General features: G+C 52.0%; 1 protein-coding gene across 14 annotated transcripts in view; it reads left to right on the top strand.

Moving 5' to 3' along the window:
• CCDC57 (coiled-coil domain containing 57) overlaps positions 1–19,671 on the top strand; it is a 102,625-nt gene that overhangs the window by 50,044 nt on the left and 32,910 nt on the right. For 10 of the 14 annotated variants that reach the window (XM_041724361.1, XM_041724363.1, XM_041724362.1 and 7 more), the window contains 2 exons: positions 2,682–2,844; positions 16,236–16,309. In XM_041724361.1, the coding sequence (XP_041580295.1) occupies positions 2,682–2,844; positions 16,236–16,309 (237 nt within the window). The other 4 variants (XM_041724372.1, XM_041724370.1, XM_041724366.1 and 1 more) reach the window with 4 other exon arrangements.

Here is a 19,671-nt window from a genome sequence, read left to right as displayed (position 1 = left end):
GGGCCCAAGGTCAGCAGCACCAGAGCAACACCCAAGGTTCACAGCCTGGTTCGCGGACTCCGCTGCTTAGACGGGAAGAATCGTGCGCCTCAGCAGGATTTAAAATCAGGATGTTTAATGCTGTGGCTGGCGGGCTGGACCTGAACTGACTGTGACCTTAGGGAGAAATAGAGGCTCAGGAAACCCAGGGGGTGCTCCCTGTGCCCAGGCCAGGTCCCCCCAGGACGGCAGCATCTTGGGGGCCCAGAAGCCTCCAGCACCAAGAACCTGGTTTTGGAATTTCTCACTCTGCTGAGAGGAAGCAGGCCCAGGCCGGGGGGCGGGGGTGGGGAGATCCACCATGGCACCTGGAGACGGGACAGGACGCAGCTACCAACGGCCCCGGCGCTGGCCGCGGAGTAAGCAGGACTCGGGTCTGTGCTCAAGGGGGGAGGCTGGGCCTGGGCCAGAACAGGCCTGCAGACACGGGGGCCGGGCGCTGGAGGCCATCCTCGTGCACCAAGGAGGGCAGGCCCAGCCTCCCTCCGGGACTCGTGTCTCCCCCGTGACGGCTGTTTCCAGGGAGGCAGCCTGCAGACGCCCCTTCAGCAGGGGATGCGCTGCTGTCGTGGACACTGGGACAGAGGGATGTCCGGGGCTTCCAGGCCAGCTGCGCCCAGGGCTCCCGGCCTCACGCGGGCTCAGCCACAGGGGACGCGCCACCATCAGCGGGCCCGCGCTGTGGAGCCTGTGGGGACCTGGCGGTGGGGGGGGACCTCTCGTGCCCCGGGCGAGAGAAACAGGCTGTAGGCCGCGCTTGGACGGCTGTGAGCTTCGCGTGTGGCCGGCGTGTTAGGTCATAGCGTCGTGTCCGTGGTAAATTTCTGGTTTTCATAGCTGTGGTTACGAAGAGTGTCCGTTTTAGGAGAAGCACAAGCTGGAGCCTCGAGGCATAAATGAGCAGCTTGTCTCCAACTTCTGCCCGCGGTCCTGGGAAATTCCTATGGTGAGGGGGGCTCTTGGCTTCCTGTCCTCGCAGCGGCCGTGCGGCACTCGGGGCACCTGGCCTGGCGCCCAGGGTCCCCCCGCCTCCTGCCCACCGCTCCTCCCAGTCCTGAAAACCCTGCGGCCCTGAGCTGGGCGGCAGGGACGCCCTGGGACCACTGGGGGGCGGTGTCCACCAGTCCTGCCTGCGCCCCGGGCCGCGCAGAGGATTGGAATCCCAGCCTGCGCCCCTCCGAGCCCCTTGGCGCCACCTGGGCTTGCTCCGACGTCAGCCTCTGCGGAGTGCGGTCGCCGCTGCCCCTGGGAACACAGTCCTCCCTGGTGAGGACACCTCAGCCGGCCAGACCCTCACTGCGCTGCGCCGACCTGCGCCGACCTGCGCCTGCCTGGCCGGGACACGGGAGCAGCCCCCAAACAGGCGCAGGCGGACAGGGCCAGCACGGGGGACCGCGTGGGCCCCGGAGCGTGCGGCAGTTGTAAGTCCTGGAACGTGTCATTGGAGCCACTTTCCTCTTAAGTATCTTGAGCGTCACTTTGCAAAGGCTCCTTTCAGGGTTGCTCACTGAAAATGGTGCAGGAGACTCCAGCGTCATGCTCCTGTGGAGGCCGGGCCTCCGTCCTCCCTCCCTCGAGGTCTGTCCCACCCCACAGGCCTGAGGACCCCAGTCATTCCTGGCCTTTGGAGACCGCGGGCGAGGCCGGTCCCCGTGCGGTTGGTAGTGGGCCCACGTCCATCAGGGGGAAGGGTCTGGATTGGGTGTTGGGCTGTGGTGCCGCAGGGCTGCCTCCCCCCTCCTCCCTGCTACCCCCCTGCCCCGCCTCCTGCCCACCCAGCCTGTGGCACACGCTGGAGGCGCCGTGCATGGTGGTCACGGCTCTAGGCCACCTGAAGAATAGGGGCCCCAGAGTGCACAGGTGCCTGCCAGCCCTGGAAGGGTGCACCGGGAAATTGGGGCCAGGACAGAATGTGCCAGTCTGTCCCAGGGACTCCAGGCCGGTTTCTGTCCTGGCTCCGGCCCACGCAGTCAGCACAGGGCACAGTGTGGCTTTTCACGGTGTCAGGAGCGGCCGTGCCTAAGTAGGCCACCTGCCTCCCTCGGGGCTTGGACGCCGTTTCCTCCAGGCCTCTGTCTGGCACACAGTCCACACGCACACTTGTCTTTTCCTCTCTCTCATTCTCTGACCCCGTCGTTCTGCACACCCTCCAAGTGTGACCGTGTGTCTGTGCCCTGTGGTGACCTAGCACGGTGACCCCACAGCACGCGGTGCAGGAAGAGTAGAGGAAGGCTGGTGCCTGCCACACACCCTCCGTCAGGCCTCTGCCCGCCCTTCCACACCAGGTGACCCCAGGGCCTGTGACCTGTGCACCCGGCCCGGGCCCCGCCACCACATGGGGGATCCAGTCACACGCGCGGCCCCCGTGGATCCTGGGCCCATTGGAGGCTCCCGCTGGCTCCTCATCGTCCTCGCCAGAAAGGCGCGGGCCCAGGGGGCGGGGGGGGGTCCCTGGCCAGTGGTTCTCCCCCGGCCCACCTGCGGAGAAGGGGCGTCCATGATGTGAGGCCCCGTCTCACTACGGAAGCACAAGCACGCTGAGCCTCCCCCGTCGGCCACCTGCACCCACCGCACGTAGCCCCTCCCACCCAGACAGCTTGTCTCAGGGCTCAGGGACCCTGTGTCTGTGGCTTCCCTCACAGGTCCCTGCAGACCAAGGACCCCCGAGGACAGAGGACTTGTCTGTGCCCCGACTCCAGCGGAGACTAAGGGAGGCGACCCGGAAAATCCTCCGCCTCTGCGAAGAGAAGGAGCAGCTCCTGGAGATGGGGAACAGGCTCCGTGCAGCGCTGGCGCGCGCCCCAGGTAAGCCCCCAGGTGAGGCGGGGGCTGTGGCTGCAGGTCCTGGGGAAGGGGCAAAGGGGCAGGAGGGACCCGGGAGGTGGGAGGAGAGCGAGCGGGGTGGAGGGAGGCCTGGCCTCTCGGAGGGAAGCAGGGTCAGGCGTCCACGGCACAGAGCAGAGCTGGCCCTGCGACGGGCGTTCCGTGACCCCCGCCCCAGCAGCGTTGGTAAGAAAAATATTGCAGTTGGCAAAGCAGGCGGCGCCCTGTGCTGCTTGCTGGGCACTGGCCCTGGCTGCCACGTGCACGGCCCGCTCTGCCGTCTTGTCGCCAATGGCCACTGTATCGCCACCGAAACCAGGCCGAGCCCAGTGGCAACAGAGGGAGCAGTCCCTGTTTCCCTGTGGCCTCAGAGGCCGCTGGCTTTGCTGATAATTTAGTCAACACAGGGCAGCCCAAGTGGCTCAGCAGTTTAGCACCTGCATTCAGCCCAGGGCCTGGTCCTGGAGACCTGGGATCGAGTCCCACGTCGGGCTCCCTGCGTGGAGCCTGCTTCTCCCTCTGCCTGTGTCTCTGCCTCTCTGTGTGTGTGTCTGTCATGAATAAATTTTAAAAGATTTTTTTTAGTTTAGTCAACACAGGTTCACTGCAGGAAGTATAATTCATGATAATAATATTTCCCAAACCAACAGCGCACAGGCCACTCTCTTCCTCAGCTGGTAAGGAGTAACGTACTCCAGAGCGACGGCCAATAATCGCAGTTGTTCCACGCAGGGGAGATGGAGGAAATAAGGTCCAGATCGTGCTGAGGTGCCCCTTGCTGCCAGGGGACCTTGGGAGAGCCGCTGTAGCGTCATCCCTGAGAGCAGGCGCCCGGCTGCCGGCGCACAGCCAAGGTCCCTTGTTGGAGGACCAAAGGCACCGGCGTTGGCGGGCAAGGTGGTGTCCTTCACGGGGCGGCTGCGTGCTTGTCACCACGGCCGGCCAGGACTAGCCTTGCCCAGACCGAACACTCGGTCAGCGCCCAGCACGAGCCACTGGCCGTCAGACCGCGTCCACGAGCGGTCCCTCTGTTTCCCTGGGGCAGCCCAGTCCTCACGCTGTAGCGCTGTGCCGCACACGGCTTCTGCCTCTCTGTGCTTTTCCAGCAAGAGCTTTGAGGTGCTGTGACCAGAGCCGAGAGGTTCGGCTCACCCAGGGTCGAAGGGGACAGGCCGTCCTCTCCTCCCGTTGTCTGAAGTGGAGAGGAGGTGGAGGGCTGCAGGCCCGCCAACTACCCTGCTTCAGAAGGAAAGCCCAGAGCACCGCAGAGGGCCCGTCGGCAAAAACGCGTTTCGTCCGTCAACTACGGACTTGGCTTCCCTGGGCAGGTCCTTCTGGTTCCCAACCACCCAGCGCTCAGACAGGGGAAGGTCCGGCCTTGTGCCTCGTCCTCACGGCTTCCCGTGGCCAAACTGTGTGGATGATAATAGAAGTTGTTAATATGTTGCTGTTTGTGGTGTGAACACGGCCAAGAGAATTACCCGGTGAGTGGGAAGTGGAACGTGGGAGAACCCAGGCAGCGGGGCAGCAGTGAGCGCCTCTGGGAGAGACGGTGCAGGCCCCTGAGGAGCTCTGAAGACGAGGCCGGTGCGTCCAAGAGCTCCTGGCTGAGTGGCGGCCATGGGTCGGGGCCCGAGCGGCAGAGCAAACAAAGCCTCATGGGTAAAGTTAGCCCAAATCGCTCTTTGCAGCCACACAGGATGTCCACCCGACCGCGTGGGGCGACGGAGGAGAGGCTGTCCCAGAGGCGCCGTCCTTCTGAGGGTCCACTCGAAGCAGGGATAGCAGACGGGCCCGACCCGATGCGTCTCCCGATGCTGTCAGCCTGCACAGCAAGGCCAGGGGTGTCGTGTGCCTGCAGCCCCGGCAAGGACTGCCTCTGCCTCAGGACCTGCTCCATGAGGGCCCTTCCCTGTCCTCCCTCCAGGTCGCAAGTGAGGAGGAGCAAGGCTGACTTTGCCTGTTCGTCAGACACACTTCCAGACCATCTTCTGCCAAGTTCACTAAAAACCTTGTCCCTAAAAACAACAACAACAACAAACAAACAAAAAATGACCTTGTTTCTTCGGAAGACCGGCCCAACCCTCACACCTGTCCTTTAGGTCGGCAACAGCAGCAACGTCGGCATTTATCGCTCTGATTCTCCTCCTGTCTTCTAAACCAGCAACACCCTCCCACAGCTGAACTTTGCTGCTCTTGACTTTGGCCTCCATGCCACGCTGTGCCAATACCAAGGTGCCCTCTCTCAGCCCCCAAGGCCCCAGAGCTTTCCTCTGACTGCAGCCATGCCTCCCTCTTCCTCTGATCTACATTCCAGGAACTTGTCTTTCTTCCTCGTTGTGGTTACTTATACCCGGCCTGGCCTTATGGCCAAGTACTTCAGTGAGTCACTCAACACCCACCCACTCATCCACCCATGCCCCCATTCATCATCCAGCCATCCAGCCATCCATGTATGTACATCCATTTACTCATCCACCTATCTGTCCATTCACCCATCCACTCTCCCATCCACCTGTCCATCCATCCAATCCACCTGTCCATCCGTCCACCTACCTACCCATCCATACACCCGCACATCCACCCATCCACCTACCTATCAATTTATCCATCTATCCACTCATCCATCTACCTCCCCATCCGTCCATGCACCCATCCATCCATCCATTCGTCTATTATCCATCCGTCCAATAGAGAAGCTACTGCCATGTGCCAGATAGGTCCGCCTTCTGTAATTTCTGCATCACTAGGCATCATATCTGGCTAAATTAGCTGTTTTCTGCCTCATAGTGTCAGAGAAAGCTACAGATCCCTACTGACTAAGTTTGTAGCCTCCTCTGAAGGTTAGGGAGACCTCAGGAAAAGAATTTTCCATATTTGGTGACTTTTTTTTTTTTTAAGATTTTATTTATTTATTCATGAGAGACACAGAGAGAGGCAGAGACACAGGCAGAGGGAGGAGCAGGCTCCACACAGGGAGCCTGACGTGGGACTTGACCCCGGGTCTCCAGGATCATGCCCTGGGCTGAAGGCAGGTGCTAAACCGCTGAGCCAGCCCGGCACCCCTTTGGTGACTTTGTTAATGGTACTTTTAACTGTCTTCATTTTCTTCTATAGTGATTTGTTTATGTGGGGTTTTTTGGCCCTTTCTTGCATTAATTTTGGTCATTTCCATTTTGCTAGGAAAATACGCGTAGTCCCCAGCCTGTAAAGTGCCACCGTAGAGTAGTCCATAGTGGCCCATAGTGTTCTGCTCTCTTCTGGGCCTGTGGCTGTCTCTCCCCACCTTCTAAAACCTTCATGTAAGCTGTGGTGTGGGGGTCAGTCCAAACTGCCTTTCCCCATTGGCTGTGCACACATTACCTCAGTGCTTCTTTGCAACAACCCAAGCATGGAGAAAGGCTTCCCTGAATGACATTAAAAATTAAAATAGCGGGATCCCTGGGTGGCGCAGCGGTTTGGCGCCTGCCTTTGGCCCAGGGCGCGATCCTGGAGACCCGGGATCGAATCCCACATCGGGCTCCCGGTGCATGGAGCCTGCTTCTCCCTCTGCCTGTGTCTCTGCCTCTCTCTCTCTCTCTCTGTGACTATCATAAATAAATAAAAGTTAAAAAAATTAAAAAAAAAATTAAAATAGCCCCATAGGCAGAGGAAGTCCGAGAGCAACAGATATGATGGCATTACATTTTAAAAGTCTCTAAGGAGGGCAGCCCCGGTGGCACAGCGGTTTGGCACCGCCTTCAGCCCAGGGCATGATCCTGGAGACCCGGGATCGAGTCCCATGTCGAGCTCCCTGCATGGAGCCTGCTCCTCCTCTGCCTGTGTCTCTGCCTCTCTCTGTGTGTGTCTCTATAAATAAATAAATAAATAAATAAATAAATAAATAAATAAATAAATAAATAAATAAAATCTAAAAAAAAAAAAAGTCAGGAAACAACATCGTCAACACAGATAAAGGCTAGTGACAGACTGGGGCAAGTGGTGACGCCATGTCTGACAGGTGAGGAGGATCAATACCCCAGGTGGCGTGTGCAGGTCACACACAAGGGCCGGGATGGCGAGTCCCGGGAGATCGCCTCGCTGACGGTGCAGGTAACACGCGGCCTCCCCGGGAGCCTGAGGAAGCAGTCAAGTCAGTGTTGACTTTGGATCTCAGGTGGAAAATCTCACACTCGGGGCCCCAGCGCGCCCTGGGTGAAGCCTTTCTGGAGGGCGATTTGGCTCTTCTGCGAGGTTCAGCGATTCTTCTCTTAGAAATCTACGTAAGATTTTTCACCAACGTGAACTAGATGCGTGTGCAAGGATATTCTCGGCAGCGTTTCGCTGTGAGGCAGCGATCAGGACTGGTGTAAACGTGGGGCCCTGGAGTCCAGCGCATCCCGCGGGGAGCTGCCTCCACCCCGCCTCAAACCACTTGGGGTGGAGAGTTCTTCCCCGTTGCCTTCCAGCGCATTGCGGATGACACTTGGGCGACGACAGTAGAAAGGTGGCGGTCCCACAGGACTCCCAAAAGCCCTGGGGCTTGCGGTCATTGTATCATTTTGTCACGAGCCCGGAGCAGCGTGGGGACCGCGGGCCTGCTGGCCCCTCATGCACCTGCTGCCTGTCGTGCCGGCCTGTGAAGGAAGCAACCACAGGAGAGTGCGTTTGCCCCAGCGAGCCCTCGAAGAGGGTGTGTGTGCGCACGAGCGTGGTGCGCACATGCAGAGGGAGGACCGCACGGAAGTGTGTCCGTTTCAGTCGGTGGTTTGGGGAGGAAGATCGGGACTAGACCCGGGGAGTTTTCTCTGCGTATTATTTGCAGTTGGCAAATCTACCCAAACACTCTACATTCGTTTCCTTTTGGGAAGCGTCTTCCCCGAGGCCGGTGGACTCCTGCTGCCCCGGGAAGCACCCGGGCCCCTTGGCAAAGGCCCTTGGCAAGGCTGGTCTGTCTGCATTTTTTTCACAAAGACAATTTGGTTTGTAAATACATCTGGTTTATAAGCCAACTGTGACAAAAACATCTTCTCCTCATTTAACAGCATTAATAATGTAAGACCATCCGGCCACGGTGGCGCCCCAGCCCTCCATCCATCGGCAGTGGTTTCCAGGTGCTTCTCCAGCTTCTCTGGCGGGCGAGCTCCCCGGCCCTCCCCACGGGGAGCTGGCAGTCGGGCCTTCGTGGCCTTGGCTCTGGCTGCTCAGTCTTCATGGCACACCCCCTGCCCCCCGGGTCAGGCTCCCGCGGCCCGCCCCCACTCATGTGCTCCGCTCCCAAATAATTAAATCTTTAAAAAAAAAATGGGGGATCCCTGGGTGGCGCAGCGGTTTGGCACCTGCCTTTGGCCCAGGGCGCGATCCTGGAGACCCGGGATCGAATCCCACGTCGGGCTCCCAGTGCGTGGAGCCTGCTTCTCCCTCTGCCTGTGTCTCTGCTTCTCTCTCTCTCTCTGTGACTATCATAAATAAATAATAAAAAAAAAATTTTTTTTAAATAAAAAAAAATGATTTGGTAACAAAAGAATAAGTTAGGGGCCTAGCTTTAGTTAGCCTGCTAGCCCGACACTACTTACTAGGCATGTGTCCATAAAGAGTGAGATTGTTATTTACATTTATTACGTTTATTGTTCCTAACTGCGCAGGCATCTAAAATCTCGATGTAAAACTATAACTAAGGTAGAAGCTGTGATTTCCAGGCACGTCGTGTGTCATTGTGTGTCCTGCTTGACTGGCACTCGTGCGGCCTGGCTCCGACACCGGCGCCCTGCCACGCGCTGGCTGAGGCGAGGAGCTGCGCCCCGGGCTTGTCCAGTCTCGCCCGAGGCAGTGCACACTCGGTGTCTTGAAATGATTTCACGGTGGCCACTTCCAGTGGCCCGGCTGGAACGAGACCCCGACACGGGCATCTTCTTATGATCTTTTTAAAAAACAAATGCCCCAGTGTCTTCAGAACAGTTGGGTTTTCTGAAGACGGTTTCCCGTCCTCGTCCTCGTCCTCGTCCTGGCCCTCGGTCCCCTTTTCCTCGGGCTGCCTTTCTCCTGGTCACCAGCCTGTGTCTGGACGAGCTCAGTTTGCCTTAGTTTAACCTGCTTAGGAATTGGTTTGTTTTCTGAAATCTTAAGATTTAGGGTTGTTTGTGTGTTTTTCCCATTTGAAATTCTCAGCCATTGTTTCTTTAAATACTCTTCTATTTGTTCCTAATCTCTCAGGAGATCTCATTAGACCTGCTGGAAATCTCTCCCATCTTGCTCTCCCCCCACCCCCACCCCCGCCACCTCCCCCTCCCCCCTCGCAGCCCCCTCCCCCTCTCTCGCTCTGCCTCCCTCCCTCCCTCTCCCTGGCTTCCCTCCTGTCTCCTGGGGGTCCCTCAAAGGTAACCGGTGGATGGACTCCTGTATCTTTACATGGAGTTTACAGCTCGTGTTTGTTCATTCCTTTTCTTGCTTTGTTTGTTCTTTTCCTGATTTGTTTAACATTTACTTTATTCTTTCTTGTTTAGTAATTGCTTTTTTCCAAGATTTTATTTATTTATTCATGAGAGACACAGAGAGAGGCAGAGATACAGGCAGAGGGAGAAGCAGGCTCCATGCCGGGAGCCCCATGCAGGACCCCGGCGCCAAGGGAGGCGCTCAACCCCTGAGCCCCCCGGGTGTCCCCTGTAATTGCATTTTTTTAAGGTGTGAATTCTCCATCTGAGTTTTGCATGGCCATGTCTCAGAGGTTTTGAGGGACAGTGTTATCAGGGTGATTAGCTTCTAGATACCCTGCCTTTATGCAGTCAGGTTTTCTATTTCATTCTAGTTGTTCAGGAGAGTTTTAGAATTGTGTAATTTATTTTCAAACACGTGTTGAATTGTACTTTGGAATTTGTTCTGTTAAGCAGTCTTATTATACATACTTAGGAACATTCTTTCTGAATTTATATGTATTGGCATCCCTGGGTGGCTCAGTGGTTGAGCGTCTGCCTTCAGCTCAGGGTGTGATCCTGGAGACCTGGGATTGAGTCCCACGTCGGGCTCCCTGCATGGAGCCTGCGCCTCCCTCTGCCTCTCTCTCTCTGTGTCTCTCATGAATAAATGAATAAAACCTTAAAAAAAAAAAAAAGAATGTATGTGTATTTGTCAACTTGAACTGCCAGGAACCATGATTTTTTTTTTAAAAAGATTTTACTTATTTATTCATGAGAGAGACAGAGAGAGGCAGAGACACAGGCAGAGGGAGAAGCAGGCCCCATGCAGGGACTCGATCCCAGGTCTCCAGGATCACACCCTGGGCTGAAGGCGGTGCTAAACCGCTGAGCCACTGGGCTGCCCAGGAACCATGATTTTTGTGTTAAAATCATGCACTATTTCTGCCCTGTTCTCCTTCCCTTCTGCACCGTCGTGCGGCGTCCGTCTTCCTGCTGTGTCCGTTAGCGTGAAGTGCCCTCCATGGCTGCAGCTCATCCTGGTTCAGGTTGTACAGTGTCCTTTCTGATGTTCAATAACATGTAATGCTATTTTTAATCAGGTGTTTAAAAGGGTTGTTTCCAAAAGTAAAATATGACTTAAACAGCTATGAAAATGAGCACAAGTTTAGGATTTTCTTCTCTCCGTTAAACAGTGAGGGGATGAGTCAGATGTTACAAGGAAAAGCTCAAACATGAGTTTATCTGGATTAAAGAAACTGAATTACAAATGGGGAGATCAAACTGGTTTTTCTAAGAGGGAGGGGGTTGCCAGTGGAACCTTAGAGGGACAAGTCCCGAAGAGCATGGCCGTCAGTGTGCAGAGTAGCTCGAACTCGGGCAGCAGGCCTTGCGTGTGCAAAGCGTGCTGCACATGGTGCAGTTTCCACTGAAGCACACATTTCTTCTTACCATTTTTCTGCTTGTTGGTAAAACATAATCTCAAAGAAGGATCATCCATGATCACTAACAAGGCTGGTTCATTGGCCGGATTGTTTCCAGAGGTGTAGCAAAAACGTGAATTAACCGAATAGGCGGGCCTTCCAGCAGGTGCTCTACTGGAAGTTTCCATCAGGAATCCAGATTGGACTTTAAAAAGTTGTCCTGAGGCCATGAAGCCAAGAACTCACCAGGTTTCATCTGCTGAATGCTTTTGAGAAAATCCCTTTCTTCTCAAGTGTTTGGAAATATCCTGAGGCTCCCAGCTTTCCATAAGCTGTGAACCTCAGCTCCATAAGGTCAAGCACGGTTCCTGCTGATGATCTGTCCTCACAACCAAGTGAGTGTCGTCCTTGAATCTGGCCAGGCAGGCAGGGCCATGGCTGCACCATCCAAGTGTCCAGTCAAATCTCAGGATCCCTGAGAATCTGTGCAAATAAATGACCATATTGCCAGGAAGGAGCTGAGAAACAAAATTCAACCCAGTAAATGTGTAGATCTAATTGGCTCTTATTAAGCAATTCGTGAATCAGGCGGCATCCCATCTAACAAGGAGGGAGCTCCTCAGAGCTGTCCAGAATGGAAGGTTTTTATAGGTAGGGGAGAAGGGGCAAAAAGTTATTAGCAAAAGAAAAGGATTGTTTAAGGCAAGGTCACCTTCCTTATAGGTTATGGTGGGAGTCTTGTCCTGCCCAGGACCTCCTCTTCCTGTGGGGGTGGAGAGGACCCAGTGGCAGACCCTGTACTGATTGGAGAAGTCCTGACAACCAGTGAAAACTGCACTGCTGGGGAAGGTTGAAATGCATCTAGGTCAGGCATAAAGCCCTGGTTTGGGACCAGGCCTAAGTGACGCCACTTCGGGCCTGTGATTTGCTTTTTTTTTTTTTTTTTTTTTAAATCAACAGGCTGGTTGCTTTATTTTTCGTTTTAAAGATAACACTAAAATCAGAACCTGTGAACTTACTATACTTTTCTGAAAGTATCAAAGAGTAGCTCCAATCCTAAAATGATATTGGCAGAGGCTGCTGGGAAGATGGCAGAGTAGGAGGATCCTGAGCTCACCTCCTGCGGTGTGGCCACCTAGAGAACAGCCACATCGGCATAAATAAGCCAGAAAGCCACTCAAAGACTGGCGGAAGAGACTCTGCAGCTGGATGTAGGCAAGATGCCATGGCCCAGTGGATCCATCCCCTTTACTTTCCTAATGGAAAGTAATCAAGCTGAGCAGATAAGAAGGAAAAAATACACAAAATGAGCAGAGACCCAGGGGGCTCAGCAACACGGCCAAGCATGATAACAATGCCATGGTGGGGATCCCAAAGGAGAAGAGAGAGAAAAGGAGGCAGAAGATTTATTTGAAGAACTAATAGCTAAAAATTTCCTGAATCTGGGAAAGGAAAGAGAAATCCAGATCCAGGAGGCACAGAGAGCTCTCAAAAAACCAAGCCAAAGAGGTCTGCACCAAGACACAAAGTAAATAAGGTGGCCAAAAGTAGTGATCCAAGGGGAATTTTAAAAGCAGCGAGAGAAAGGAAAGCAGTTACACACAAGGGAAACCCATGAGGCTATCAGTGGATTGTTCAGTGGAAGCTTGCAGGCCAGAAGAGAGCGGCATGATATATTCAAAGCGCTAAAAGGAAGAAACCCGTAGCCAAGAATACTCCATCCAGCAAGGCTTTTGTTTAGAACAGAAGGAGAGAGAAAGTTTCCCAGAAAAACAAAAATTAAAGGAGTTCATGACCAGGAGCAAAACCAGCCACATCCCCCTCACACACGATGTGGGTCCCAAATCCGCAGTCCCACCTCCCTCCTGCCCGAGGTGCACTGCCGGCAGCCTGCTCAATGCCAAGTCAACACGCCTTCACCCCAGATCGACAGGGACTCAAACTGACTTTCTTCCCCTCAAATTCCAGCCCCTGTGCTCAATTTTATACACAAAAACGGGCATAATTATAACAACAGAACGAAGCAACCCAAATAGTGACACCGAATTCTGTGGAAGATATAAAGGATAAAAGGAGCATACTAGGCTGAGAACATCTCCAATAAGCACATCAAAGAGCAATACATACAGCGTGACTCTAGGTACTAAAAGAAACAAACCCAGGAAAAATAAAACAAGACAAAATCAGAGAGAGAAACAGACCATAGAGGCTCTTAATCATAGGAGACAGAGTGAAGGTCGCTGGAGGTGAGGAGGGTGGGGTAACTGGATGATGGGCATGAGGAGGGCGCATGATGCCCTGAGCCCTGGGTGTTATAGAAGACTGATGATGAATCACTGACTTCTACCTCTGGAGCTAATAATTCATTATGCATTAATTAACTGAATTTAATTTTATAAAAAAAGAAATCCCCCCCCCCCAAAAATACAATAGCATCCATAAAGCCAATATTATTCTTATGAGTGTCAATGGGCCATCTTGAAACCAGGTAAAATATAAGTATCTTACTGTGTACTTTTTAAAATAATTTATTTACTCATGATAGACACAGAGAGAGAGAGAGAGAGAGGCAGAGAGAGAAGCAGGCTCCATGCAGGGAGCCCAACCTGGGACTCGATCCCGGGACTCTAGGATCACACCCTGGGCTGAAGGTGGTGCTAAACCGCTGAGCCACCCGGGCTGCCCTCTTACTGTGTACTTAATTCGAAGTGTTGCCACTGAAATCAGTTACAGATGTTTATTCTGAAAGATGCTGCTGTGAAGGCTGCAGACTCAACTGTGGTTAGTGGTCTTCCAAAATTAAATGTATGGAATATCCAGAAAATAGGTTGAATTAGAACTTGTAGACAGCTTTTAAATACTCACTAGTAACAGTTCTTTGTTTTCAATTGCCACATGGCCATAGACCAAAGAGACAAATAATTTCAAATGATCACAGATACTATTTGGGCAAAAATAATCGTGTATCAGTACTTTTAACATTGCATGCATCAAACTATAATAGAAATTATAAAATTTCTAATATATATATAAAATTTATAATAGAATCATAAAATTTCTATCAAATTATAATAGAAAGGTAACTATAAACGAGATGCAGGCCCTATTTTCGTGAACAGCATAAGAGATGATAGGAAACCAAGGTCACATTCTGCCGTCAAGTGTGGCTCCCCCATTAATTCACTTTGTGACAGGTTTTTTTTGTTTTTTTTTTTTTTTAATGATAGTCACAGAGAGAGAGAGAGAGAGAGGCAGAGACACAGGCAGAGGGAGAAGCAGGCTCCATGCACCGGGAGCCTGACGTGGGATTCAATCCCGGGTCTCCAGGATCGCGCCCTGGGCCAAAGGCAGGCGCCAAACCGCTGCGCCACCCAGGGATCCCTGTGACAGGTTATTAAGAACATCTTTACATCCGTGGGACGCCTGGTGGCTCAGTAGGTTAAGTGTCTGCCTTCAGCTCGGGTCATAACCCCAGTATCCTGGGATCCAGCCCCACATCGGGCTCCCGGCTCAGAAGGGCGTCTGCTTCTCCCTCTGCCCTTCCCCCGCCTATGCTCTCATGCTCTCTCTTTATCATAAATAAAATCTTTTTTTAAAAAAAAGTAAGAAGAAGAAGAAAAGAGTATCTTCACATCCAATAGTCTCCTTACCCCTGAAGATACTCGGAGAAAAGTTTGAGCTCGGAAGAAGTGGAAGACTTGGAGCCTGTTGCTCTGCCTTGAATTCCATTTGTAATTTTAGCAGAAAAAAATTATTTTATCTTAGTTGAGCTGGAACTTTTGTTCTGATAATTCAAGAGGATGAGTGGGCACAAGTTCATTTTTCACACAAGGAAGGCCTTTTCGAAGAAGCTGACTTTGAGCGGGTGTGCTTGCTGAAGGTTCACTCGCTGGAATACTGTCCCTTAGCCCAGGTGCTCAGCATCTGGCACTGTCTTCGGCTCACTCGGGGACACGGGGACAGCCTCGCGGCCGCACCAGCAACCACCCCACTTCCATTCCCAGGCCGCCCCCAGCGGTTTGCTTGTCAACAGAGCACTGCCCGCAGGGGTCCCCGAGTCCTGGAGGACCTAGGGACACTGAATATGAGCGTGAGGTGGTACCGCGGGGCCGGGGGCCTACTGACCTGACCCAAGCGCGTCGCCTCGGCTCACGGACCTGGACCCCGACCTGGATGCACACCGGCCACACAGCTTGCTCTGCTGTCTCTTCCCTCCCCCTTGGCTCTTTTCATCAATGTAGAACTTTTCCCACAGCAGCTGCCTCGTCTCGCTCTCCCCGTGGCGGTGTGCACGGTACCCCCCCCCCCCAAACGCCCTGCCCCAGCGGTGTGCATGGGCCTTGCTCTCCCCCCAGCGGTGTGCACGGTTCCCCAGTCGCCCCAGCGGTGCACACCGTCGCTCTCCCCAGCCCCCGCCCTGCGGTGTACACGGCCCTCGCTCTCCCCTCCGCCTCCCCCCGGGCACAATGCACAATGCCCCGCCAGTGTGCATGGTTCTCACGTCTCCGCATCCTGGCAACACTTCCCTTTTTCTTCTGTCCGCCCTCATGAGTGCAAAGTGGTCTCTCACTGGGATTTTCATTTTGCGTTTCCCTGATGACTAAGGACGTTGACCACATTTCCATGGGCCTGTTGGCCATTTGTGAGGCTTCGGAGTCCACAGCTTTTAAGCTCAGGTATTAGAAACTAAGGAAAATAAATGCATTTCCAACTTTTGTCTTTCCCGTGTCCTTTCATCTCCTGGAAAAACTGATCTAGAACCTAGGACCCGGCCCAGGAGGCCCAGGGTGGCACAGGTAGCTTCATAACCACCCAGATGTTAATATGCACTGTGTTCACCAGCACCATCTTCAAATGAATAGATAATAAGCATTTTAAAAATTTCCGTTTCAGTTTCTAGCACAGTCCACCTCAATATTTACAACTCCTACGCACAGAAGCCTCGGAGTCCTCAGTAAGCTGTGTCTAACCAAGTAGATTCTTACTCTGAGAACAGTAATTGTATCTTGTAGTATGTCAGCTTGAAGATGAATTTCCATGGTTTGTAGGTAATTGAACCTAAACGGAGTTAACGAACAGGTGTTCGTGGGCCGCGTGACCATTTCTCCCCAAGACGGTGCGTGCTGAAGCCTCTTACACGCACAATCTTTCAGTTCATTCACCCAACCTGCTGCTTATTTTTCTGTGAAACACATTCACTGACCCGAAGACACAAGCTGCGTGAGGCCTCGTGTGGCTGTAGAAAGCTGTGTGCACCCCGAGCCCGCTGCTGCGTCACGCAGTTGATGGTGTGGCCCGCACGCACGCGCACCGTGAGAGAGGAGTGACGCGAGTCGCGGGGACCGTGTGTTCTGGAGTGCTGTGGTTGGCCCGGGGGAGGTCAGGACGCCAGGCGCTCGCGGAGGGCAGACCCTAGCGGCGCCTGGGCTGGCTCGGTCGGTGGAGCACATGACTCTTAATCTCGGGGTTGTGAGTTCGAGCCCCACACGGGGCACAGAGCTTACTTTAAAAAAAAAAGTGAAAACAAAAAGCAAGCAAATCCTTTTCCTTTTGTTTCTAGGGAAACTGCCTCGTCACCCCCTGCCCACCCTTGAGGCCCCTTTGGGACAGTTGCAGCCCCACTTTGCAGCCCAGGTAACACTCCTTTATCTAAGAAATGTAGTTTTAATGACTTTGATTAGTCACGTGAATATTGCATTTCATTACGAAAACGTAAAATCCAGTAAACACAATTGAAAGGCCTCCAATTGCCAGTACCCACAGTTACCAGTAATCTCCATGTATTCCCTACCACTTTTTAAAAATATTTTTTTATTTATTTGAGGGGTTGAGGGAGAGAAAACCTCAGGCAAACTCCTCACTGAGCACGGGGCCCGACACAGGGCTCAGCCTCCTGACCCTGAGATCACAACCTGAGCCGAAACCAAGAGTCAGACGCTTAACAAACTGAGCCACGTGGGCTCCCGTCCTGCTGTTTTTTTAAATTACATACATACGTGGGGCCCCTGCCGGTGGTTGAGCATCTGTCTTTGGCTCAGGTCGTGACCTCAGGGTCCTGGGATCGAGTCCTGCATCAGGGTCCCCCTGGGAAACTTGCTTCTCCCTCTGCCTGTGTCTCTGCCTCTCTCTGGTCTCCAGTGGATGAATGAATGAATGAATAAATGAAGCTTAAAATTACATCCATAGATAAATACAAATTACATCATGTGTGTTTTACTGTAGCTTTACTCCCCTGGGTGTTATTTTTGAATCTTTACCAATATGATGGGTTAAAAAATTTTCATCTTTTAGAAGTTTTCTCGTATCCTTATTGGTATTAAAGTCTGTAATCGGCTATTTATATTTCTTCTTTTGTGGGTTATTTATATATGTGCTTTGCTAATTATTCTACGTGTGTGTGTGTGTACTTGCTAGTTTTTAAGAGTTCCTCATATACAAAGGAACTGCTGTTTGTCCATTATGACCTTCTCAGACTTGCCATTTGCCTTTAACCTTTCTTCATTTTCTTAAACTACAAGATAACTTTTTTTTAATCTAATGAGCTCTGTCAGTCTACTTTAGTGATCTTTTTCACTGTAGTTTTTCTCTATTCTGACTTTAGGTAAATATCCACCCATTTCTTCTAGCTGTCGTGTTTCACTAGCTGTCACAGTGCCCTTAAGTAATTGTCCTCCTTTTTCTTGCTGGCATTGAACTGATTTTTTTTTTTAAGATTTTATTTATTCATGAGAGACACACACACACACACAGAGAGAGAGAGAGAGAGAGAGAGAGGCAGAAACAGGCAGAGGGAGAAGCAGGCTCCATGCAGGGAGCCCGACGCGGGACTCAATCCCGGGTCTCCAGGTTCAGGCCCTGGGCTGAAGGTGGCACTAAACCGCTGAGCCACCTGGGCTGCCCGAATTGATGTTTTTACCATGTGCTAAACATCTAAATTCTTGCTTGTGTCTTTTCCAATCAATTTTTTTTTTATTTTGAAACATTTTCAAATTTAGATAAAGTTGCAAATATAGCATTACACCTTTCACCTAGATTCACCAGTTGTTAACTGATCACTACATTTACTTTACCATTCTTTCTCTTCCTCCCTCGGCCTTCCCAACATTTTAGATGGATGGATGGGTGGATGGACGGATGGATGATGAATAGATGGATGGATAAATTGATGAGTGATAGGGAGAGAGACACACACACAGTGAAATGGCTTTGCTCCTGGACCAGCTGAGAATAAGTTGCAGACAGTGAACCCCTTTATGTTTGAAAACAAGGACACCTCCCCACATAATGAAAATCAAGAAGCAACATTAATATGGTCCTAGAATTTAATACATATCCTATACTCAGATTTTGTGAGTCACAAGTCTAGGACCCACGTTGCCTTTCACTTGCACACCTGTGCCTGTGTGTCTGGTTGTATAGTCGTGCATGTACATGCATGTGGGGGTTTGCATGTGTAGGTGTGTTTGTGCACATGTGCAGTGTGCACACGTGTGTGTGTGTACGAGGAGGTAGATGCATGTGTGATGGGTCTCCTGACCCGGTTTGTCCTTCATGATGCTGACCTTTGGGAAGAGCCAGGCCAGTGTTTGACAGACCGCGGGGTGGCATCTCGGCATTGCTAGACTTGGACCTGTGTTTATTATCTGCACAGCTCCAGTGAAGGGTCCTCTCCCCAGCTGGTGCCGACCTGCTTTAAATATCATGCCTTTAAGTAAATAAATAAATATATATATATATATATATATATATATATATATATATATATATATATATATATATATATATATATCATACCTTTGCGGGGCACCTGGGTGGCAGGCAGTTAGGCAGCTGACTCATCTGGGAGTCATGGGATCGAGCAGGGAGTCTGCTTGGGACTCCCTCTCGTTCTCTGTTCCTCCCCCTGCTCACACTCTCTCTCTCTCTCAAATAAATAAAATCTTTTTTTTAAAACCCATACCTTTGTAATATCTTTAATTTATTACAAATGCATACAATAAGGTTGCCCTTGTTTCTATTTTTAGAAAATCCTCACAAAGCTTTCTTAGTCATTTGTCCCATTTGATCTTTACTGGGTGGATGTTTTAATTTGTGTATTTTTATTATAAATATTTTGGAATTCTAAGAAGATACAAAGACTGATATGAAGTAAACCATCCAACTTAATAAACAAAATAGTATAAAGTCAAGATCCCATTGCGTGTTCTACCCCGATACCTCCCTTTAGGCTCTCCTAACTCTGGTGTTTCTCTTAGCAGATATTTTAAAATCTGTATAAATCACATCGGTTGTGTATGTATCTTTCTGCACAGCGCTTTTATTCCACATTATATTTCTGAGCTGTGTCGATGCGGATGCAGCTCTTCCATAGAGGGCTGGGGGGGTCACTGCGTAGGACCACACCTCTGAGGGCTTCATGTTCTCTACAGCAACGTAGCTCCGCGAGTGGCCTGGAGGTGCCACAGGTGACGGGTGAGCAGACGGGCCTGGATGTGCTCCAGGAAAACTTTATGGGTCCTGGAAGTTTCATTTCATAGAATTTCATGCCATGCAACTTTCTTCTTTTGATTTTATTCAACTAGTTAAAAATGTAAAAACTATTTTTAGCTCGTGGGCTGGACAAAAAAAAGGTGGTCGGCAGGATTTGGCCTGGCAGGTGTGGCTTTCCAAGCCCAGGTCTGGACACCACTTGTGTACATTCTCTGCTGTAGAAATATATCAGCACGGATGGACCTGCTCGGACACACGACGGTCACCCGGAGCCCGTGGCGCACATCACGGCTCGCCCTCCTCCTGTGCACTCTATGGGTTTGCACACATGTATGACCACGTGCGTCCACCCTCTTGGGCTGGATAGTTTCCCTGTCCTAAAACTCCTCACTGCCCTGTGTACCGCCCCCTCCCCAGCTCCATCCCTGATTGTCTCACTGTCTCACGTCTGCCTCCCGCCCCCCGAATGTCACGGAGCTGGAATCGTACACTCTGCAGCCTTTTCC

Source organism: Vulpes lagopus, chromosome 12, assembly GCF_018345385.1.
Source record: "Vulpes lagopus strain Blue_001 chromosome 12, ASM1834538v1, whole genome shotgun sequence".
Classification (NCBI taxonomy): Eukaryota; Metazoa; Chordata; class Mammalia; order Carnivora; family Canidae; genus Vulpes; species Vulpes lagopus.
Note: the sequence above shows the minus strand (reverse complement) of the source record. Positions and strands in the feature narration are given on the sequence as shown.